This window comes from Erythranthe guttata, chromosome 11 (assembly GCF_056151865.1).
Source record: "Erythranthe guttata isolate IM_541 chromosome 11, IM_541, whole genome shotgun sequence".
In the NCBI taxonomy this organism is placed as follows: domain Eukaryota; kingdom Viridiplantae; phylum Streptophyta; class Magnoliopsida; order Lamiales; family Phrymaceae; genus Erythranthe; species Erythranthe guttata.
The window spans coordinates 2,883,172-2,901,492 of NC_142543.1; the positions used below are offsets into that span (position 1 = coordinate 2,883,172).

Genomic DNA, 18,321 nt, shown 5'->3' on the forward strand with positions numbered 1-18,321 from the left:
CTTATGAATATCTAAGGACAATCGAGCTAGCGAATTCATGGTCGAACTTGAAAAACTCGAGCTTGAGCTTGAATTATTGTCGAGCTAATTTAATGAGTTCATGAGCCTGGTTTAATTTGTTTACACCCCTAAATTAAAATGTGTTGGCCAACGCCCAGTTTAACTTGTTTACACCCCTAAATTAAAATGTGTTGGCCAACGCCCAGTTTGGGGGTGACCGGCTTAATATATATTTTTTTTAATAAATCTAACTAGTTAATAAGTAAGTACTATCTCCGTTTCAAATTAAGTGTCGTTTTAGTCAAAAAAAAATTCCATATTAAGTATCACTTTAGATTTTCAAAAATAATATTTTCTTTGACCAAGTTTACCTCTTATCATTGATTGTTCAAATTCATTAAATGACGATTAAGAGCTCATTTGATAGTAGTGCAAAGAGTAATTTGAGGATTTTCTATTAAAAAAAAAAGTAGACTATTAATTAGATTTTTTATGTCTGCATTTTTATTAAACACCACTTGATATGAAACATAAGTAGTAATAAGTTAATATTAAAGAATTATTAATAACTTATTAATTAATAGTAGATCTTTATCCGATTAGTCCACATTAAGGGCGATCCCTGAACTTAGGTGATGCTTGCAAACAAAAATTATGAGCTCCTTTTTGTCTCGTAATCTCTATTTTTAAGTAACTGCAAGATGAACTTTTGTTTTTATTTCTTATAATTTTAAGCTATAATTTATAAATCACCATTAACTTTTATAAATAAACATTTAAAGCCAATTTAACTTCATAATCCATAATTTAGCTTTTAAATAAGCTTTTTGCTCAATAATTAGAGAATATAACATGTACACTAATTTTAGGTAACTAGTACTAATCCAAACTTTGACATTTTCCATAGTTGACAAATGACAACCCACTTTGCAATGAATAAATATTGATAAAAAAAAAAAAAAAAAAAAAATGACGTGTCACCATCTTAAGAATCCAGCTCACACTTTTTCTTGGTCTTTAATTAATTAATTAGTTAATTAATTCCATCTCAATTATTCAGAATTTATTCCAAATTAAATAAAAAATAAAAATTAAAATAAAAATTAATTCATTCCTTCAAACTCAAGCAAATAATCGAACCAACCAACCCACCACCTTCTTCTCCCCCATCGGACCCTTTCTCCTCTTTTCAGATTCTCTACAAACATTTGCTCCGCCGCCGCCGGAATATTCCACGCGGGATTCCATGTCGAACGCATAATCCATATATATATATATATATAATTTTGTATCAATTGCAACAAAAATTATTGATTATTCAAAGCCATGGAACCGTTTGGGGTGCTGGGCGTGGACCTTTCGCCGCGGGACCTCCGCGAAACCGCCTACGAGATCCTCGTCGGAGCCTGCCGGAGCTCCGGCTCCGGTCGGCGGCTGACCTACGTTTCCAATTCCAGCTCTAGGGATAGGTCGTCTCAGCAGCTGTCTCCGTTGTCGTCGTCGTCGGTGCAGCGGTCTCTGTCGACGTTGGAATTGGATGCGAGCGCCGTGAAGAAGGAATTGGGTCTCAAGGCGAGGAAGAAGAATAAGAGCGACGCCGATAGATTGGGCGGCGCGGCGAGTGAGGTTCAGAGCAACTTGGTGAGAAAGAGGGCTGGGGTTACCGTTGGGGAGCTGGTCCGGGTTCAGATGAGGGTTTCGGAGCAGACCGATTCCAGAATCCGACGTGGCTTATTGAGAGTGGCTGCAGGGCAGGTCAATTTTTTTTTTTTTTTTTTTTAATTTTAAACCTTGACATTTTATTTTTACTCATGAAGAATTTGAATGCTAGAATGTGGAAGGAAATTAGTGTTTGGAGGTTATGCAATCTGATTTAGTGATAATGGAGATAATTTCTAAGAGAATCACTATATTCAATGATGGGAACTCGAGCAACTTTAACTTAACTAAATTTTCTGAAGAAGCTATATTAAATTTGGGGAAATTTATTGGTTTGCATTAGAGAAGCTTGTATATTCGAAGTGTCGATTCAGTCGTTAAAATGGTTTCGAGTACACTCGAAGGGTAGGTGTATGTATCATAGAGCTGTACTCCACTTGTTTCTGCAAAAACGCTTCTAATTTGTCGTCAGATGTGATAATTATGTAATGTTACAGCATTACGACTTTACATTTTAATTATGTTAGTTTTTTCATTTATTGCAGCTTGGAAGACGTATCGAATCCATGGTTCTGCCTTTGGAGCTATTGCAACATTTGAAGCCATCCGATTTTACTACTCAGGTTGAATATGATGCTTGTCAGAAAAGAATCTTGAAAATCCTCGAAGCTGGACTCCTTCTCCACCCACACCTGCCTCTTGATAATTCCCAAACAGCCCCTCAACGTCTTCGGCAGATATTACACACAGCCTCACAGAAACCCATTGAAATTGGAAAGCAGAGTGAATCGATGAATATACTCCGTAACGTTGTAACTTCACTTGCTTGCAGATCATTCGACGGTTCTAAGTCCGATACATGCCATTGGGCGGATGGAATTCCACTGAATCTGTATCTGTACAGGATACTTTTACAAGCCTGCTTTGATATAACTGACGAATCATCTGTTATTGATGAAGTCGATGAGGTATTGGATCAAATAAAGAAGACTTGGGTAGTCCTCGGGATAAACCAGGTGTTTCATAATCTCTGTTTTTTATGGGTTCTATTCAACCAGTACATTAGTACAGGCGAAATTGAAGATGACCTTGTTTTCGCTACTGAAAAAATGATGGTGGAAGTGGAAAAGGACGCGAACTCAACTAACGATCCAGCATATTCTAAGATCTTATGTTCAACGTTAGGTCTTGTATTAGATTGGGCAGAAAAAATGCTTCAACGATACCATGAGACTTTCTACAGAGGAAATCTAGACTTAATGCGAAGTGTTTTGTCCCTTGGGATATCTGCTGCACAAATATTGGACAGTGGTAAGAAGAACAAAGAACTTGACGTGGCATGTAGCAGGGTTGACACGTATATCAGGTCATCATTGCGTAGTGCTTTTTCTCAGGCAAGTATTAGGATTTACTTTTTCTTTTAGGCAAAATTTACTCTTTATTACGACGATAGTTGATTTTTTTGCCTGTTTTCCCATTTAGGAGTTATTGATATTACTTTGGTCCTCAACTTTGTCTGATTTGTTTCACATTGTTCTTCCAAAGTTAAGCCACGGTTTTCTGGTCTATAATATTTACTCTTATGCTTTTCTCATTGCTCCTGTGCTTTCAGACTTTTAATTAGTTCAATGATGTCGTTGATCAATATTATGCATGTACTGGAATCTGACTTGAAAATTCGATCTTTGGTAATTCGATTGCTGGTAATAAAATTTCATCGTGGTGTTGTGACTCAAAGTTTTTATCTGTACTATTATAAGTATTTGGTAATAAAAGTACTACAGCATATGAAACTTAAATGCTACCGTTCATTTTTTAACTATCTTAAATAATATTTCATCGCTAGTGTTTTTACCATACCTAACACAGTGTCCGATGTTAGAAGTTGACATTTCCAATTTGAATGTTATTCCCATCGTACAAACAAACAGGGCCTTAGGGATTCTTTGTTCTCGTACGCATATATCTTTTTCTTGCTGTAATTGTGGTCTCAGGCTCGTGTTTGCCCCATTTGAAGACAGGAAAGAGAGAAGGTCATCTCGAGCAGAAAATCTTCTAAGAATCAGCGAAGTCCTCTTCCACTCCTTTCGATCCTTGCCCAAAATATCTGTGACCTGGCATTCAACGAGAAGGAAATATATAGCTCTGTACTGAAGAGATGGCACCCTGTTCCCACAGGTGTAGCTGTTGCCACTCTTCACGCTTGCTTTGCGAAAGAGCTCAAACGATTTGTTTCGGGTATAAGTGAACTAACTCCTGAAGCTATACAAGTGCTGCTAGCTGCCGAAAAACTTGAAAAAGATCTAGTGGAAATGGCGGTTGCCGATTCGCTGGACAGTGAAGATGGAGGGAAGGCGACAATTCAGGAGATGGCTCCTTACGAAACTCAGGCTGTGATTAAAAACTTTGTGAAGTCTTGGATACAGACCAGAGTTGACCGGCTCCGGGAATGGGTTGACAGAAATTTGGAGCAAGAGGTACTTTATGTCTGCTTTTGTTTATTTTGCTCGACAATTTACGTGACATGGGCTTTAGTATTGCTTCAAATTCAGATCCCGTTAAAACATGCAATAATGCAGAATCAAACAGATGAAGTTATCTATTTTTTTTAGCCGAATCTAGTTTACCGCAGCAATAAGATAGTCGGGTTTTTCCTTGCTAAAATATACAATATTCGGTGTGTTGAGCCCATCAATAAAGGAAAAGGAAAAGGAAAAACAAAGCAAAAATGATAATCGTTTGGGTGGATTTGGTTACTGCTGCCGATTCCTCCATTCAATTTGTTGGACTGGCATTATCGGTAATGTAGAGGGAGCCATTCATTTATAAGTTATAAACTATATTGAATGAGGTTATTTTAGGGCGACTCTAACGTTTGTACTTCATCTCTGGTGATGATTGTTTCAGATATGCTTTTATCTGGTTGTTCATAGTTGGATATAAGACTTGTTTACGTATAGTATATTGAATTATACACTATTCTGTTATTGAGACTAACTGGTTTGTTTGTCTTTTTCTTGTTGGCGTTGGTAGTTAATATGCACAAGCGGTCGAATTTATGATGCTTTCTTGTAATTCCCTAAGCCTGTAGCATAAGAAAATTTTCAAATGGCTTTATGATTTCTCCGCAAATGTAGTCGCTATATGAACTATAATTACTTTTCATTAGCTCTCTTCTCCCAATTGAAAACAGGAAATAAGAAGATCACTGTTACCAATTAAATTTGTTCCACGTAAGAGTTAATTGCTATATAAAACATTACCAACTTTTCACAGGAGTGGAATCCTCAAGTAAATAAAGGTCGATTTGCACCCTCTGCTGTGGAAGTTCTACGTATCATGGACGAGACTTTGGAAGCATTTTTCTTGTTGCCAATTCCAATGCATCCACTTCTGCTTCCCGAGTTGATGTGTGGTTTAGACCAATGCCTTGAGAACTACATCGTAAAGGCCAAATCTGGATGCGGTAAACAATTTTTTCAACATTATTTATCCAATATAAATATAAATTCAAGATTTTTGTTTTTTGCTATAGATATTGATGTTGAGCTCTTAAGCAGGATCTCGAACTACCTTTATTCCAATGCTGCCCCCACTCACCAGATGCGCTGCTGCTTCAAAGTTCAGCCCATTCAAGAAGAAAGATCGAGTACCGACGAGCCCAGGAAGGAAATTCCAGAACGGTAATAAACATGAAGATGATTTCTTCAGTGTACCACGCCTTTGCCTTCGTATTAACACCTTATACAACATCACGAAAGAATTGGAAGCACTGGAAAAAAGGACAAAGACTAATCTGAGGAAAAGTGGATTCGCCCGTGACGAAAATGTCGCGAGTGGCAATTTCGTGATTTCGGTATCTTCCTGCACGGAAGGGATGAGGCAGCTATCTGAAGCATCTGCATACAAGATTGTGTTTCAAGAACTAAGGCCAGTCCTTGGCGACTATCTCTACACCGGAGAAACTTCTTCGTCGAGAATCGAACCTTTTCTTCAAGAGGTGGAGCGGTATCTAGAAATAATCTCTGTAACTGTACACGAAAGGGTCCGCACACGTGTCATCACTGATGTCATGAAAGCTTCGTTCGAGGGTTTCATGTTGGTCTTGCTTGCTGGCGGGCCCCACCGAGTCTTTGCCTTGCAGGATGCTCCGGTTATAGAGGAGGATTTCAAGTTATTGACCGATCTTTTCTGGTCAAACGGGGACGGTTTGCCGTTGGATTTGATCGATAAGTTATCGCCTACTGTGACGGGTGTGATCTCTCTTTTCAAAACGGGCACGGACGAACTTGTGGAGCAGCTCAAACAGGCCGTTTTGGATAGCAACGGGGCTCCGGCGAAATCGAGGATGCCTTTGCCTCCAACAACGGGTCAGTGGGGTCCAAATGAACCGAATACTATTTTACGTGTTTTGTGTAATAGGAACGACAAGGTTGCTTCCAAGTTTCTGAAGAGAACGTTCGACTTGCCGAAGAAAGCGTAAATATTGAAATCAGGTTATGGAGTATGATTTGGTGTTTGAATACACGTGTGCAGAAGCTATTTAAATTTTTAAATGGGATTTTCAGTTAATGGGGAGCCGAGAGATTATTTATGCAGAAGTGATTTTGGGGGTACTCTATACCTCTGGTTGTTTTTATTTTTTTTGAAATAATTTTCCTTGTGAAAATAGAAGCAGCTAAATTATGGTTTTTGAGGCTGCAGAGTTTGTATATCATAATAGATTGTATATAAACTTCATATTTCAGTAGTGAAATTCATTGATTGATCAACTTTTCAACTTTTCTCTTTTGCTTTTGCTGTGTAAACAAATTATTTGATACTTAGGTGGTGTTTGCAAAAGTTTTTTGAAAGTGATTATGAGTTTTTTTTGCTCATAATCTGTTTTTAGGTGTTTGTAAAATTAACTTTTGTTTTTGCTTCTCTTAAAATAAGCTGGTTTAAACACCAACTTAATCGAGATCTTTTGTAAAAAGTTTGGTTTGTTAACTAAAGACTCAAGTTTGCACATATATAGTTTTGTTCGATAAAAAGTTCGGCTCGAACTCGGTTACGTTCGATTAGGAAAAATATAAATGATGTACAATTCAACAATTTATTTAAGTTCGATTAAAGCTCTCTGAACCAAAGTTCAAACAAATTAACTAACCAGTCCCATCAAAAAATCTAGCTATCGTTGGAGAATAATATTATTAGAGAACTATCAAACCTAATAAAGTAGAAACTTATATATTACTCTACCTACAATTATCGAGTATAGTAACGGAATTGATGTTTCAATTTTAACCACCGAATCTTGAATTTGGTTATAAAATATTTCAAACAAAAAATTAAATTAAATAAATAAAAATCATCGTAATATATTTTGGTTTTAATTTCAATAAATCATTAACAAAATCCTTCATATTTGGGTAATTGCAACCACCCACCTCAAATTCTTCATCATTATGGTATCAAATTCAACAGAATCTTCTCTAGTTTATATCAATTTTGTGCAAAAAGACAGTTTCTGATGCATCACAATCTGATATTTACAAGCCAATATACCCACATCTTATGATAATCTTGTTTCAATATATGGAGCTGAAATGTGGTAAAATGGGTACAAACTGAAGAATATTCCTCATAATCTAGAAAAATCTACTAAATTTTACACCGCAAATGTGAATGTGTAAGAAGATTCATAGTTGACGGTTAATTACCCAAACATGAGGGGTCTATTCGTAATTTGACCTTAATTCAGAGGTTAGCCGTAATTTACCCTATAAATGTATATATATGTGTGTGTGTGTGTGTGTTAGGAGTAAATTATATGCATTTGACAAAGTTGGTAATATAGACAAAAGAATAAAGTAAAATGTAACATGCATTAATAATTCACACAAATCACATCAAACAATGCTTAGAACACAAGATTCCATATCAAACACATATATATAGGGATCGAGAGCCATAGTTTTTTTCTACATAACAAATCTTTTTAGTTTATCGGGAAAAAAAACCCTACAAAAAAAAAAGAAAAAAAGAAAAAAAGAAAAAAAGAAAAGAAAATATCAATATGGGATTCATAGTAGCATTAATATTAAGCTCAATAGTCTCATCATTTTGTTCATCAGCAAATTCACTGAGTCTGAATTATTACAGCAAAACATGTTCGAACGTCGAGTCCATTATCAGCAAAGTCGTTAAGGATGCAACGTCGAAAGACAATACCGTCCCTGCAGCGCTTCTCAGGCTACATTTCCATGATTGCTTCATAAGGGTAAGCATTATCTGTTTATGTATTTCATCTTAATTTAGTAACTAACTCATCATGATTGTATTTATTTTATCGATGATTTGATTATGTGTTATGTATACGAGAAAAAAAAATAGGGGTGCGATGGTTCGGTGTTGCTGGAGTCCAACGGTGGTAACAAAGCAGAAAAAGACGGAGCTCCGAATCTTTCTCTGCATGCGTTTTTCGTGATAGAAAATGCAAAGAAGGCAGTCGAAGCTGCTTGCCCGGGCATCGTCTCCTGTGCTGATATCTTGGCCTTGGCTGCTAGAGATTCTGTTGTCCTAGTAAGTAATTTTTTTTTTTTTTTTTGTGTGTGTAAATATATATATATATATATATATATATATATATATATATATATATATATATATATATATAAATGAAGCGTAATTTGAAACGGATATCGTGGGTGGTGATGTATAGGCTGGTGGGCCGACATGGGAAGTTCCGAAAGGAAGAAAAGATGGACGAACATCAAAAGCCACCGAAACCGCAAAATTGCCATCTCCAGCTTTCAACATTTCTCAACTTCAACAAAGCTTCTCTCTACGAGGCCTCTCAACGGATGACCTCGTGGCTCTTTCAGGTCAGCAAATAACCGAATTACAATTTTCACCATGTCAATTATATATTATAAAAAAAAAAAAAAAACGTTTGTTTATGCATGCAGGTGGGCACACACTAGGGTTCTCGCACTGCTCGTCGTTCGAGAAAAGGATCCACAACTTCAACTCGACCCACGATGTGGACCCCACCATGCACCCGTCGTTTGCAGCGAGCTTGAAAAATATCTGCCCCGTTAATAACAACGTCAAGAACGCTGGCGCCACCATGGACCCTTCTTCTACGACGTTCGACAACACATACTACAAACTTATACTCCAAGGCAAAACCCTATTTTCATCGGATCAAGCTCTACTCACCGCTCCATACACGAAAAACTTGGTTTCTAAATTCGCCAGCTCCAAAACGGCTTTCTACACTGCCTTTGCAAACTCGATGATTAAGATGAGCAGCATCAATGGAGGGCAGGAGGTCAGGAAGGATTGTAGGGCTGTAAACTGAAGGCTACTTTAGTAATTTAGCACCATATATTTTAGTAATTAGCCTCTCTATTACAGGCATATATTATCATTGTGGTGATGTTTTAGCAAGGAGAATGTCCAAAATACCCTTGTTATTTTCTGTTGTGTGTCTGAATTGTAATCCGTGCTAGTTACTATAAAATTTTATGCTACTTCATGCTTTACTATTATTTATAGGTGCAAAAATCTGAATCTTGTTGAACAAAAATCTGTGTAACTAAAGTAAAGACAAGCGACCTGCCATTTAAACCGAAGAATTCGGTATGATTAATATCGAGGACTTCAACGCAACGTTGATCATAAAAATTTAGAAGTTCGTTTTGCTCAAAATTATAATTGTGTATGATCATCCAAAACCGATTTAACTTGGTGATTCGAATAGGCGAAAAAGGTGTATGGATGTTGAAAACTTGAAAATTAACTCAGGGTTTCTAGTTTAAAAGTTAAAACTCCTACTTTCGTAAACTCTTTTAAGATTTAAAATCCGAACAATTAATCGCAATCAAAAGATAATGTTAGTCAGATGATTTTATATGTAAGAACAGTTCAAACTAATTCTTGTACAGTCCACAACCTCGTCAACTTAAACAGCAAATCAAAATTGTTTCTCGTCGCTTTACTAGCACCCTATCATACATCCGAACATTAAATAAAAATCTTTTACTCGTCTGCTTTGTCTATTTTTTCTTCATATTAAAGACTCAAATTCTAGCCACATACCGCGCATGCAAATATTTTCTCTGCTATTGTCCTAGATAAGCGCATATCACAAAGTCGAGCTAATACCAAATAGCTTCTTTGTGGAGCTATAGCTAATGCCAAGGATTCTTCTTTCTTGCTCCGATTCTTTTTGAGCTTGTTGTGGTGGTAGCTTTCTGCGAAGGTTAAAAACTTAAGTTACTGACGATGAAAAAGTTTGATATTACTAAATGATACGATTGATCGACTACTGACTCTACATACCGATTTAGATTTCTTGGTCTTCCCACGGATTCTGTTCTTGGGAGATTTCAGTTTGTAAAGACGGACCATCCAATGATGTGTAGTGAATACCTAAAGACAACATCAAAGGAAGTATTAAGAGAAGTACAACGGCAACAAATACAAATGAAATAGAGGAGTGAAGCTCTAAAAACGGCTATTGGGATTAATGGAGAATTGGGTATGAAATGCACGAGATATGTTTACAATGCTATAATTCAATTAAAGTAATAATAAGGGTGAAAAAAATCCCCTTTTATTCCAACATATGTTCAATGAGGTTGGAAGGAAATCTAGTTTGAATTTTCAATTTATTATAATCAAAGCACCTTTTCTGCATTTTCTATACGTACTTTGGAATCCACCAAAACTAGGATATTGGAAGTAATTGCATTGAATACAGATAAAGATGAGTAGAAATAAAATGGATATCAGGATTACCTCTTCAAAATGGGTAAGTTTGAAATGCTTCTTTCCGATTTCAGTGTGTCTCACCCGGTCAAAGCCTCTACCATCCGTCTCGACAAATCTACAAGACAATGAACGGCACAGGATAAATATTTAAGGAGCTGAAAATAAAAATAAAAATAAAAATAATTTCTTACATATACCCAATAAATTCGCACCTGTAATATGAAAGTTTGTACATGAGGCTGTTAAGCATGGTTGGCGTTGCTTGAGCATCGATTCTGTACTGACCATCTCTCTGTGACACCATGAAAATTCATTAAACAGAGACCAATGACTATTCAATCCAGTTTAAGTAAGACGATTCATAATATGAACAAAGAGTAATTAAAGAAATAGCACTGCTGGTATTAGTTACAAACCAAATAATCAGGTTCCTTTATGTGAGGAAATACACCTCCACCTATCCGAACCATCCACAGAAACTTGTTAATGTCATCACTTGGATATCCAACAAGACCTGAAATGAAGAAGGCAACTTTGAGCACACGATTTTTCTTAAGAAAACACTTACCCATACAAATGAAGAACTAACCTCCAAAAACTACAAGAACGTATTTTACGTCCAATGAGTTGAAAATTTCCCAAGCTGCCTTTTCAGGAGAGGACATGGCAGTACCAACTGTGGCGATATGCGTGTTGTTCCAGGTATTATTGTCAACGATAACAGTGCGGTTGGCCATAGCAGTTGTTTGGTAACCATAGTCCCACCAAGATGCAACCTGGAAAAAGCAGAAGCAACAGTAAAATAAAAAAAATTAGACGTGGATTCAATCAATACATACTTTACTTTAAATATTTCAGCTAATAATTTTTTTTACTGTCTGTATCATCTAAAATGATCTACGAAACTACAGCAACGGGATAGAGTTTGAATTTCTTTAATAATTCTCTTATTGACCTTCTGGTTTTTATTCCATGAAGTTTGAATCTGTTCATGTAAGCTGAATAGTAAACCTTCGATAAAAATAATCACTCTTAACCATTAATGATTCAACCAAAAACAATTTATTCATGCATAAAAAGTAATGTAATTATAGGAGGCAGCAGCAGTGTCATGCTTCAGATAATGGTCAACTCCACTATCACTTCCATTACACTACCACATGCAGTTCTGATACTAATAGCATTACGAAGAAATGATTGGAGAACAGAAGCAGGAAATCAAGGGGCATAGTGATTACTTACTTTATCATCCACCTCAGTGTTATGGCTCAACCAAGCATATGCCTCTCTGAAGTCATCAAAGACATGAAGGCCGCCGTCATTAGAACGAGTGGTTAGCACAATGGATGGAGCCGAATAAGCCTCTGCAGCAGCCCAGACACAATGGACCTACGACAAGGATTTCCTTGATTAGTTAAACAAGTCAAACGAATATTTCAAACATAAAACTTCATATTCAGTTTCAGGCACATAAATTAAAGATTTCTTTCATTTTGGACAAGACGCAGAACATATGAAGTCCAATTTTCAGCTAGGTGCAACCAGATGTTTGCAGATTGCTAGATGAGCATATACTGAGCCTAAAATATGTCAACAAAGAAATGTCACTTAGTAATCTTACTATGTCGACAAAAGATCCAGCATATAAATAGGGTATTTTCCATGAACGGAAGCTGAGCAGGTTAAGGTAAGAGTATTCACTTGAATTTAAAAATTGTAAAGTATATGCATTTCCCTGGATGCTTATAGCATGTTTCATTAACATGTAATTCATCATCAGTGAACCAAAAAGACATCTCATATCTACTTTTCACCACAATAATCACATAAGACAATATATACTCAGCAAAATAATATTCCTCTGTAAGACCAAATGCATGTTAGTCCTTCGGGAAATATTGTCCAAGTGATTAAGAGTTCCGTGTCAAGGTCACGCTCGATATCATTACTAGCATGTGCACAAGAGAAACCTAACCAGCAACTGATCACTTACCACATAGAAAGCACCGAGCAAAACAAGCAAGAAAACTGCAATCATAGAAGCCTCCAGGGGTAAGACCAAAAGTCTCTTTTCCTTCCGGGATACAGAAGAAGCTTTTTCTACATTCTCTTTTTCCTTCTTTTTACTTTTCCTTGAACTTCGTTCCTTCACTGAGTCCTCACTTTTCTCAGTCTTCACTGCATCATTTGGGGTGACATTAGTGGCATCCCCTGCCTTATGAATATCAGAATTTTTTAGTCCCCAAGTTTAAATATATGCTATATCAATTGCTTGCAGAATGATTTGCTTGCTTACATTAATCTGTGGGTTTTCTGTGGCAGCGAGCAACTGAAGTTTAATTGATCTAGTGAGAACATCAAAAGCTTCTGAAAGAGCGATTCCGGACATTATACAAGCTGCTGGAGCAAGTACAAGCATTAGACGTACCTGGCATATGATCAAAGAAATATTACTTGACGTCGGATCAGAAAAACAAGGAAAAATGTGACGTAGACAAGTTTCAAAATTATATACCATGACACCAGAAAAATATACTGATGTAACAATGTAAAGAACTGCAAAAGAGCTTGCATCAGAGAGTGGCATGAAGCATGCCTGCAAGTTCCAACAAGAAGGTCAATTGTTATGCAACAAATTAAGGAATACCAACATCAAGAAAGATAAGTATAATTCCAAGTCAATGAGGTATCGAGAACTTACAATGATGCCGGCTGGAACTAAAAATGCCAAAACATTCAGGTCCATGAAGTAAGATGGCCACGTAGGGGGCTGATGTTCACTAACACTAGCAATAATTGGTATATACTTGCTCGCGTAAGTTCTGTTATCGATTCCACACGGAAAACAAAAGAGCAGAAACAATTAAAGTATTGTCATAATGCTGCCAAGATAATAACTAGCAATCGAACAATAAGAAACAAAGTATCTTGATAGGCAGACAAAATTACACATATCAGTATATTCTTTTCTCAGCATAACGTGGTTATCGAGAAAAGTTAATGAGCTCGTCTCAGCTTCACTTATACAACCTCTGGGACTGGAATATCGGGATGAAGTTATTTTTCCGAATTCAGTACCATTCCACAATAGTAGGGATTTAGAAAGAAAGCAATCAGCTTTTAACTGCTTTTGGTTCTACCAAAGTCTATGGGTCTGATGGGAAGGTGGTGAACAAGCACATATTTCCATGAATTGATACAAAGACAGAAACGTAACTTCTTGTTTATGTTACAGCTAATAATAGTTGCCAGTTTGGCTTCACTGACACATATAGGCAAGATATCAACTGGAAAAGAGGATATCTTCTGAAAACCTGAGTATACAACTAAATCAGCCTGAGATGCCCATATATTACTCAATTCAATGACTAATAATGAGTAAATTGTTCACAAATAAAAGCTACAAAAAACAACACATTCCTCGCACATAAATGGAAGACTTATCTTTCAGTTTACAAATCCATTATATACCAATCATAATGGTAAAAAAGAACTTACGGATCTAGCAGGCTCAGACTTCGTCCACTCCATCCTTTGGTTGGGCTAGAAGCTACCAGTGCTATCAGTACAGCCAAAACCGCAAAACCGACTATCCTGTATAATAGAAACAGAAAATAAGTAAAACAGACAGTTTTATGTCTAAAGTCCGTCTTACATTACTTTTAATAATTTTTGCACATTCAAACTCTTTTTTGTCCTTTAGTCCAGATGACTAACTGAAATGCAGCAAATTTGAAGAGAGAAGACAAAGATGAACAGACTGACGCAATAAAAAATTAAAGAACAAACACTAACTCGTAATTATTGTCCATTGAGTACATTTATAATTAACAGAAAATAAGAGAAGAGGAAATCTTACAGCCCAACCGATACAACAAGTGTAACTGCTACTCTGAACATTTTTGGAGTGAGAATTCCTTTGATATAATAAACCAGAGCCACAACATGTATAATGATGAAGACCTGAGATAATCATTAGAAAACCAATACTTAATAAACAGAGTAACTAAATGCGCGTCATCCCTTACAATACACAATAAAACAAAACTAAAAACATCAACATGTATGTATATTAGAAGGAAGCTTGAATTTGATATTTCGCCTCATGACACTATTCGTTCCTGTTGAATCCCCATTTCAATCAAAAGGTTTCCTTCTCATGAACAGGAACTTCACAACATTTTAAGAGCATTAAGATAGCAAAACTGATATGAAAATATATGGCATGTGTTACAATAAAAAACCATCAGTCGGGATAAATATAACCAACGCGAGAAAGATAGCAGATGATAAAACTGACAAATAGTCGGTGATAGCAGACTTACTAAAAATGATGCGAAATGTTCTGATGTCATGACAGCATTAAAACCTACAACAGGCACCAAAGCAGCTAACAATGTTCCCAAGACAACCTGCATTCAAAATGTCAAAGTTATTAGTGAAGCAATTATAGATCAGATATCGTTTGTGTTCTTATACTCTAAGGATACTTACAAGTGGAGCATAAGCAATGTAGAGGCGTGAAGAATAGCGACCAGTTACAATGCACAGCAGCACATGCATCGGAATAAGATTTATTATGAAGGTATACCCTCCCCAAGAGCAAACCTGAAAATATACATGAATAGAATGAATATGTTCATCGAACATGATAAGAGTAGAAACATGGATTAAGATTTAAAATAAATAATAAATGGAGCGTGCAAAACCACGCAGCAGGGAAACCTACCATGTAAAAGTATGCTATCGCATTGAGAGTAGCATAAAAAAGGGATCCTGTGTTCAAGGTCTGCGCAGTCAATGAAATATTATTAAATACAGCATTACAGCATTACAACATTTCAAGTCCCTTATTCTAAAAGAAGTCCACGAGTAATATATGGATCAGGAGATGTAATGTATGTGAGGGAAATTTATTAGTTTTTATAAAGATAATAATGCAGCTGATAAAGTAATTAAGCATCGAAAACATCACTATTACCTTTATGTACAGATAAAAAGTGATGATCAAAGCAAATATAGCCACAGCTTCATTGTCATAGCTTCCAGCCACAGATCGAGAGATATAAGATGGTACCTGTGCAATAAGAGAAGTAAGGACTTCTACAGTGCTGTATAGCTTATTGTAGAGAAGGAAATGCAAGATGGATACATTCATATTTTCAACATGCTAACAACTGGAAAAAATGTAAAAGCATAAGGTACCATGGCTAGAAGAGCTGCAGCAGTCAACCCAGCCCCAACGCCTTTGACTTCCTACACACAGCTTTAATTGATAAACCTCACCAACAAAAGAACTCCTACTTACGTCTATTATCTTGGATAGTAATCATAAGAGAAGAAGTCAGATTAATGAAAAAAAAACCTTTGTGAGTAGATATGTCGCCCACGCAGCAAAAGCCGAAAAAATTGGAGCCGTAAATACACAAACAGTTTCCACCGTTAGAGGAATGTTTAAGGCGTTGAATATCCTGCAAATAAATTTCATACGTACAATCAACTTTTATATCTTTATTATATGACTGGAAAACAATTAAGAGATGAGGGGGATTCATAGCTTGGCAGGAATCTTGAGAATAACAATAATTTAGCAGTTCAGACCTCCATAAAGTACCCGCAGTCAACGTAAGTCCAGGGTAAACAGTTCCACCAATCACACGTCCAAGAGGATACCTTTCAACCAGAAACGAATAACCTCAATACGGTAATCAAAATTGACATACAATTGTAACATTTTCTTAAAAACACAAACTTGATGCTGTCTGAAGAGTTTACCATGTTCGGTCATCAAACCAATTCCAAAAGTCATATACTCCACTTTTGATGAGAAACTGCAACCAACAGAACATACGTCACTTTCATTATTTGATTATACAGACTTTCACCCACAAAGTAGCACATGAAAGGAGTTATTTTGACAAACAAACAAACAAGCGAGAGAAAAATAAAGAAGATGGTGACTCATTTCTACACAATGTAGGTGGTAATGATGTAAAATGATTTATAAGTAGGAGTAATGGTCTCCTCTAGCAACTTGGATCAACCGTTATTGCAAAGTGATGGTTAATGTAAAATAATTGCTAGTGAATCCCATTTTGCCAGAGTCTCCCTTCCTACCCCTTCAACGTTGGGTTGTGGTGGAACAATCCTAAAGTATGTAAAGAATAGGACAGGGCATCAGATGGTTAATAAGGTGGTTGTAATATCCAACATTGGTAGTTGGAAGAAAAAAATAGAAATGGTTTATAAGTGTTCCAATGAAATCCTCCAGCAGTTTCGGTTGATCATTTTTCAATACGAGAATGGATTGGAAGTACATTCTAGGAAGCCAATTGAACAAAAACCAAAACCTTTCCTTGTGTGTATGTGTGTATACCTCACATATCAAATATATATTTTCTTTAATTTCACTCTGTCCTGCTCACATATGTTTTCAAGCACCAGGATCTTACATGCACTTTTAAGTCTATAATCTTTATCTTCATTAGATGTACGACCCCTGATTTTCAGCTATTTTATATAATATCATCCGATGGAAATTCAATATACATTTCGAAAATACATTTCTTACATCAAGTTCAAATGACAAATCTGAGATTTTACATCTTCACATACAGTTACATAAAAAGATGCTATTTTGCCCACCATTTTAGGCACCAATTCCACCATTACAGCGCTTCATTAAGATCAGAATCAAAAATTGTTAAAGGATTACTTGAATACAGTTTTTACAAATACTAAATACTACATGATTTGTGATCTGCACTTGGAATTCATTGAGAATGGCATATTATTCACTGGGAACTATTCTTAACCTGTTATGATTGTATATTAGCTGTTGGCATCTTAGCAAAAGTAGTGATATAAATCCAATTCAATTGCTTAGTTTCAGCAACAATGTTTTGAACAATCCCTTCTCTTCACATTCTCACGAATACACTACATGATTGTGAATCCAAAAAGATACATAAAACAAAAAAAAAATCACTTTCTAGGATGAACTTATCATGTAGATTACAAAAAACAGCATCTTCACAAATCCAGTAAAGAAACGAGACAAACCTGCGTCACTCTGTAATTGAAATAAGGATCGAATTCATGAATTACACTCTCGTACTTAATCACCTGCACACCAGAAAGTCAACAATGAGAAAATATACATACAATTTCATCGCTAATATTCAAAATCCGGACGAAACATTCAATCAGCTACTAATGAGATGCCATTTAACAATAAATCATTTACATCTAACGGTTCGATCGAGCATGTGCAGGAACAAACAATGAACAGATTCACGAGAACGATGAGAGAGAGAGAGTGAGACTTACGGAAAATAAACGGATCGAGAAAGCGAGAACGCCGATGAGTAATAGAATGAGGAACGAAAGCACATTCCCGAATGCGTGACGGATAGTAGCAGCCTGTTGTTGTGGATTCTCCGGCGCCGCCATTGACGGCCGTGATTCGGAATCTGTGGTTCTGTACGAGAATTGGGGATTTTTTTTTCACGAATAAACAAACACACAGTAAGTGTGGAAAATGAGACTGAAGGCGGGGTTTTGTAGGCTATAGCAATAGAACAGACTTTGGGGGTTAGGACAAAGACTCTCTCCGTTAGATGCCGATTGATGTGAAAAGACAAATTTGGCCTTTTGATTTTAATTTTCTTTTTTCTTACTTTTATGGTTCCTGGATATGCAAAAATGGCACGTGGCGTATTCTGATTGGTCGCTGTGACATGGCAATTGTTGACTGTTTATGTTGGTTGTGAATAATTGTGACTTGATTCATATTTCATACTATTCATTATTCAATATATACATCGAAATAACCTTGCCCAATAAAAAAATAAAGACATAATAACATATAAAGTAATAAAATTAAGTGCGCATATTTTTTTT

General features: G+C 36.2%; 3 protein-coding genes across 4 annotated transcripts; 2 read left to right on the forward strand and 1 right to left on the reverse strand.

Annotated features, from left to right (window-relative positions):
- The first annotated feature begins 1,054 nt into the window (after positions 1 to 1,054).
- On the forward strand, positions 1,055 to 6,424 carry LOC105965513 (Gls protein (DUF810)). The gene is made up of 5 exons (XM_012990065.2): positions 1,055 to 1,755; positions 2,205 to 3,053; positions 3,681 to 4,136; positions 4,936 to 5,125; positions 5,220 to 6,424. Exons 1-5 carry the CDS (start codon positions 1,327 to 1,329, stop codon positions 6,140 to 6,142), a joined length of 2,847 nt encoding a protein of 948 aa, XP_012845519.2. The 5' UTR covers positions 1,055 to 1,326; the 3' UTR covers positions 6,143 to 6,424.
- Positions 6,425 to 7,563: 1,139 nt separating this feature from the next.
- On the forward strand, positions 7,564 to 9,194 carry LOC105965485 (peroxidase 64). Its single transcript, XM_012990031.2, has 4 exons — positions 7,564 to 7,921; positions 8,035 to 8,223; positions 8,363 to 8,525; positions 8,610 to 9,194. Exons 1-4 carry the CDS (start codon positions 7,718 to 7,720, stop codon positions 9,002 to 9,004), a joined length of 951 nt encoding a protein of 316 aa, XP_012845485.2. The 5' UTR covers positions 7,564 to 7,717; the 3' UTR covers positions 9,005 to 9,194.
- A 340-nt stretch (positions 9,195 to 9,534) lies between these two features.
- Positions 9,535 to 18,198, reverse strand: STT3A (staurosporin and temperature sensitive 3-like A). 2 transcript variants are annotated; one of them, XM_012990030.2, is made up of 23 exons: positions 17,749 to 18,198; positions 17,482 to 17,544; positions 16,195 to 16,250; positions 16,021 to 16,092; positions 15,785 to 15,890; positions 15,625 to 15,675; positions 15,401 to 15,496; positions 15,149 to 15,208; positions 14,914 to 15,027; positions 14,745 to 14,831; positions 14,279 to 14,382; positions 13,918 to 14,013; positions 13,121 to 13,241; positions 12,935 to 13,015; positions 12,716 to 12,847; positions 12,413 to 12,634; positions 11,662 to 11,808; positions 11,009 to 11,195; positions 10,836 to 10,933; positions 10,632 to 10,711; positions 10,447 to 10,534; positions 9,988 to 10,077; positions 9,535 to 9,899 (listed from the first exon to the last, which is right to left on the reverse strand). In XM_012990030.2, the coding sequence occupies exons 1-23, from the start codon at positions 17,869 to 17,871 to the stop codon at positions 9,837 to 9,839; spliced, it is 2,337 nt and encodes a 778-aa protein (XP_012845484.2). In that variant the 5' UTR covers positions 17,872 to 18,198; the 3' UTR covers positions 9,535 to 9,836. The 2 variants fall into 2 exon arrangements, with proteins under 2 accessions (XP_012845484.2, XP_088681346.1); XM_088825220.1 differs by having other exon boundaries at positions 15,401 to 15,492; positions 15,621 to 15,675; positions 17,749 to 18,036.
- Positions 18,199 to 18,321: the final 123 nt, after the last annotated feature.

What these genes read in the sequence shown, in the direction of transcription:
- LOC105965513 (XM_012990065.2), top strand. Translation starts at nt 1,327, where the DNA reads ATGGAACCGTTTGGGGTGCTGGGCGTGGACCTTTCGCCGCGGGACCTC. An exon ending in TGCGTAGTGCTTTTTCTCAG is followed by an intron (nt 3,054 to 3,680) that starts GCAAGTATTAGG and finishes ATTTGAAGACAG; the next exon opens with GAAAGAGAGAAGGTCATCTC. An exon ending in AAAGGCCAAATCTGGATGCG is followed by an intron (nt 5,126 to 5,219) that starts GTAAACAATTTT and finishes GCTCTTAAGCAG; the next exon opens with GATCTCGAACTACCTTTATT.
- LOC105965485 (XM_012990031.2), top strand. Translation starts at nt 7,718, where the DNA reads ATGGGATTCATAGTAGCATTAATATTAAGCTCAATAGTCTCATCATTT. An exon ending in TCCATGATTGCTTCATAAGG is followed by an intron (nt 7,922 to 8,034) that starts GTAAGCATTATC and finishes AAAAAAAAATAG; the next exon opens with GGGTGCGATGGTTCGGTGTT. An exon ending in TGACCTCGTGGCTCTTTCAG is followed by an intron (nt 8,526 to 8,609) that starts GTCAGCAAATAA and finishes TTATGCATGCAG; the next exon opens with GTGGGCACACACTAGGGTTC.
- STT3A (XM_012990030.2), bottom strand. Translation starts at nt 17,871, where the DNA reads ATGGCGGCGCCGGAGAATCCACAACAACAGGCTGCTACTATCCGTCAC. An exon ending in TGGTTTGATGACCGAACATG is followed by an intron (nt 16,093 to 16,194) that starts GTAAACTCTTCA and finishes TCTGGTTGAAAG; the next exon opens with GTATCCTCTTGGACGTGTGA. An exon ending in CGTTCTTGTAGTTTTTGGAG is followed by an intron (nt 10,934 to 11,008) that starts GTTAGTTCTTCA and finishes TCTTCATTTCAG; the next exon opens with GTCTTGTTGGATATCCAAGT.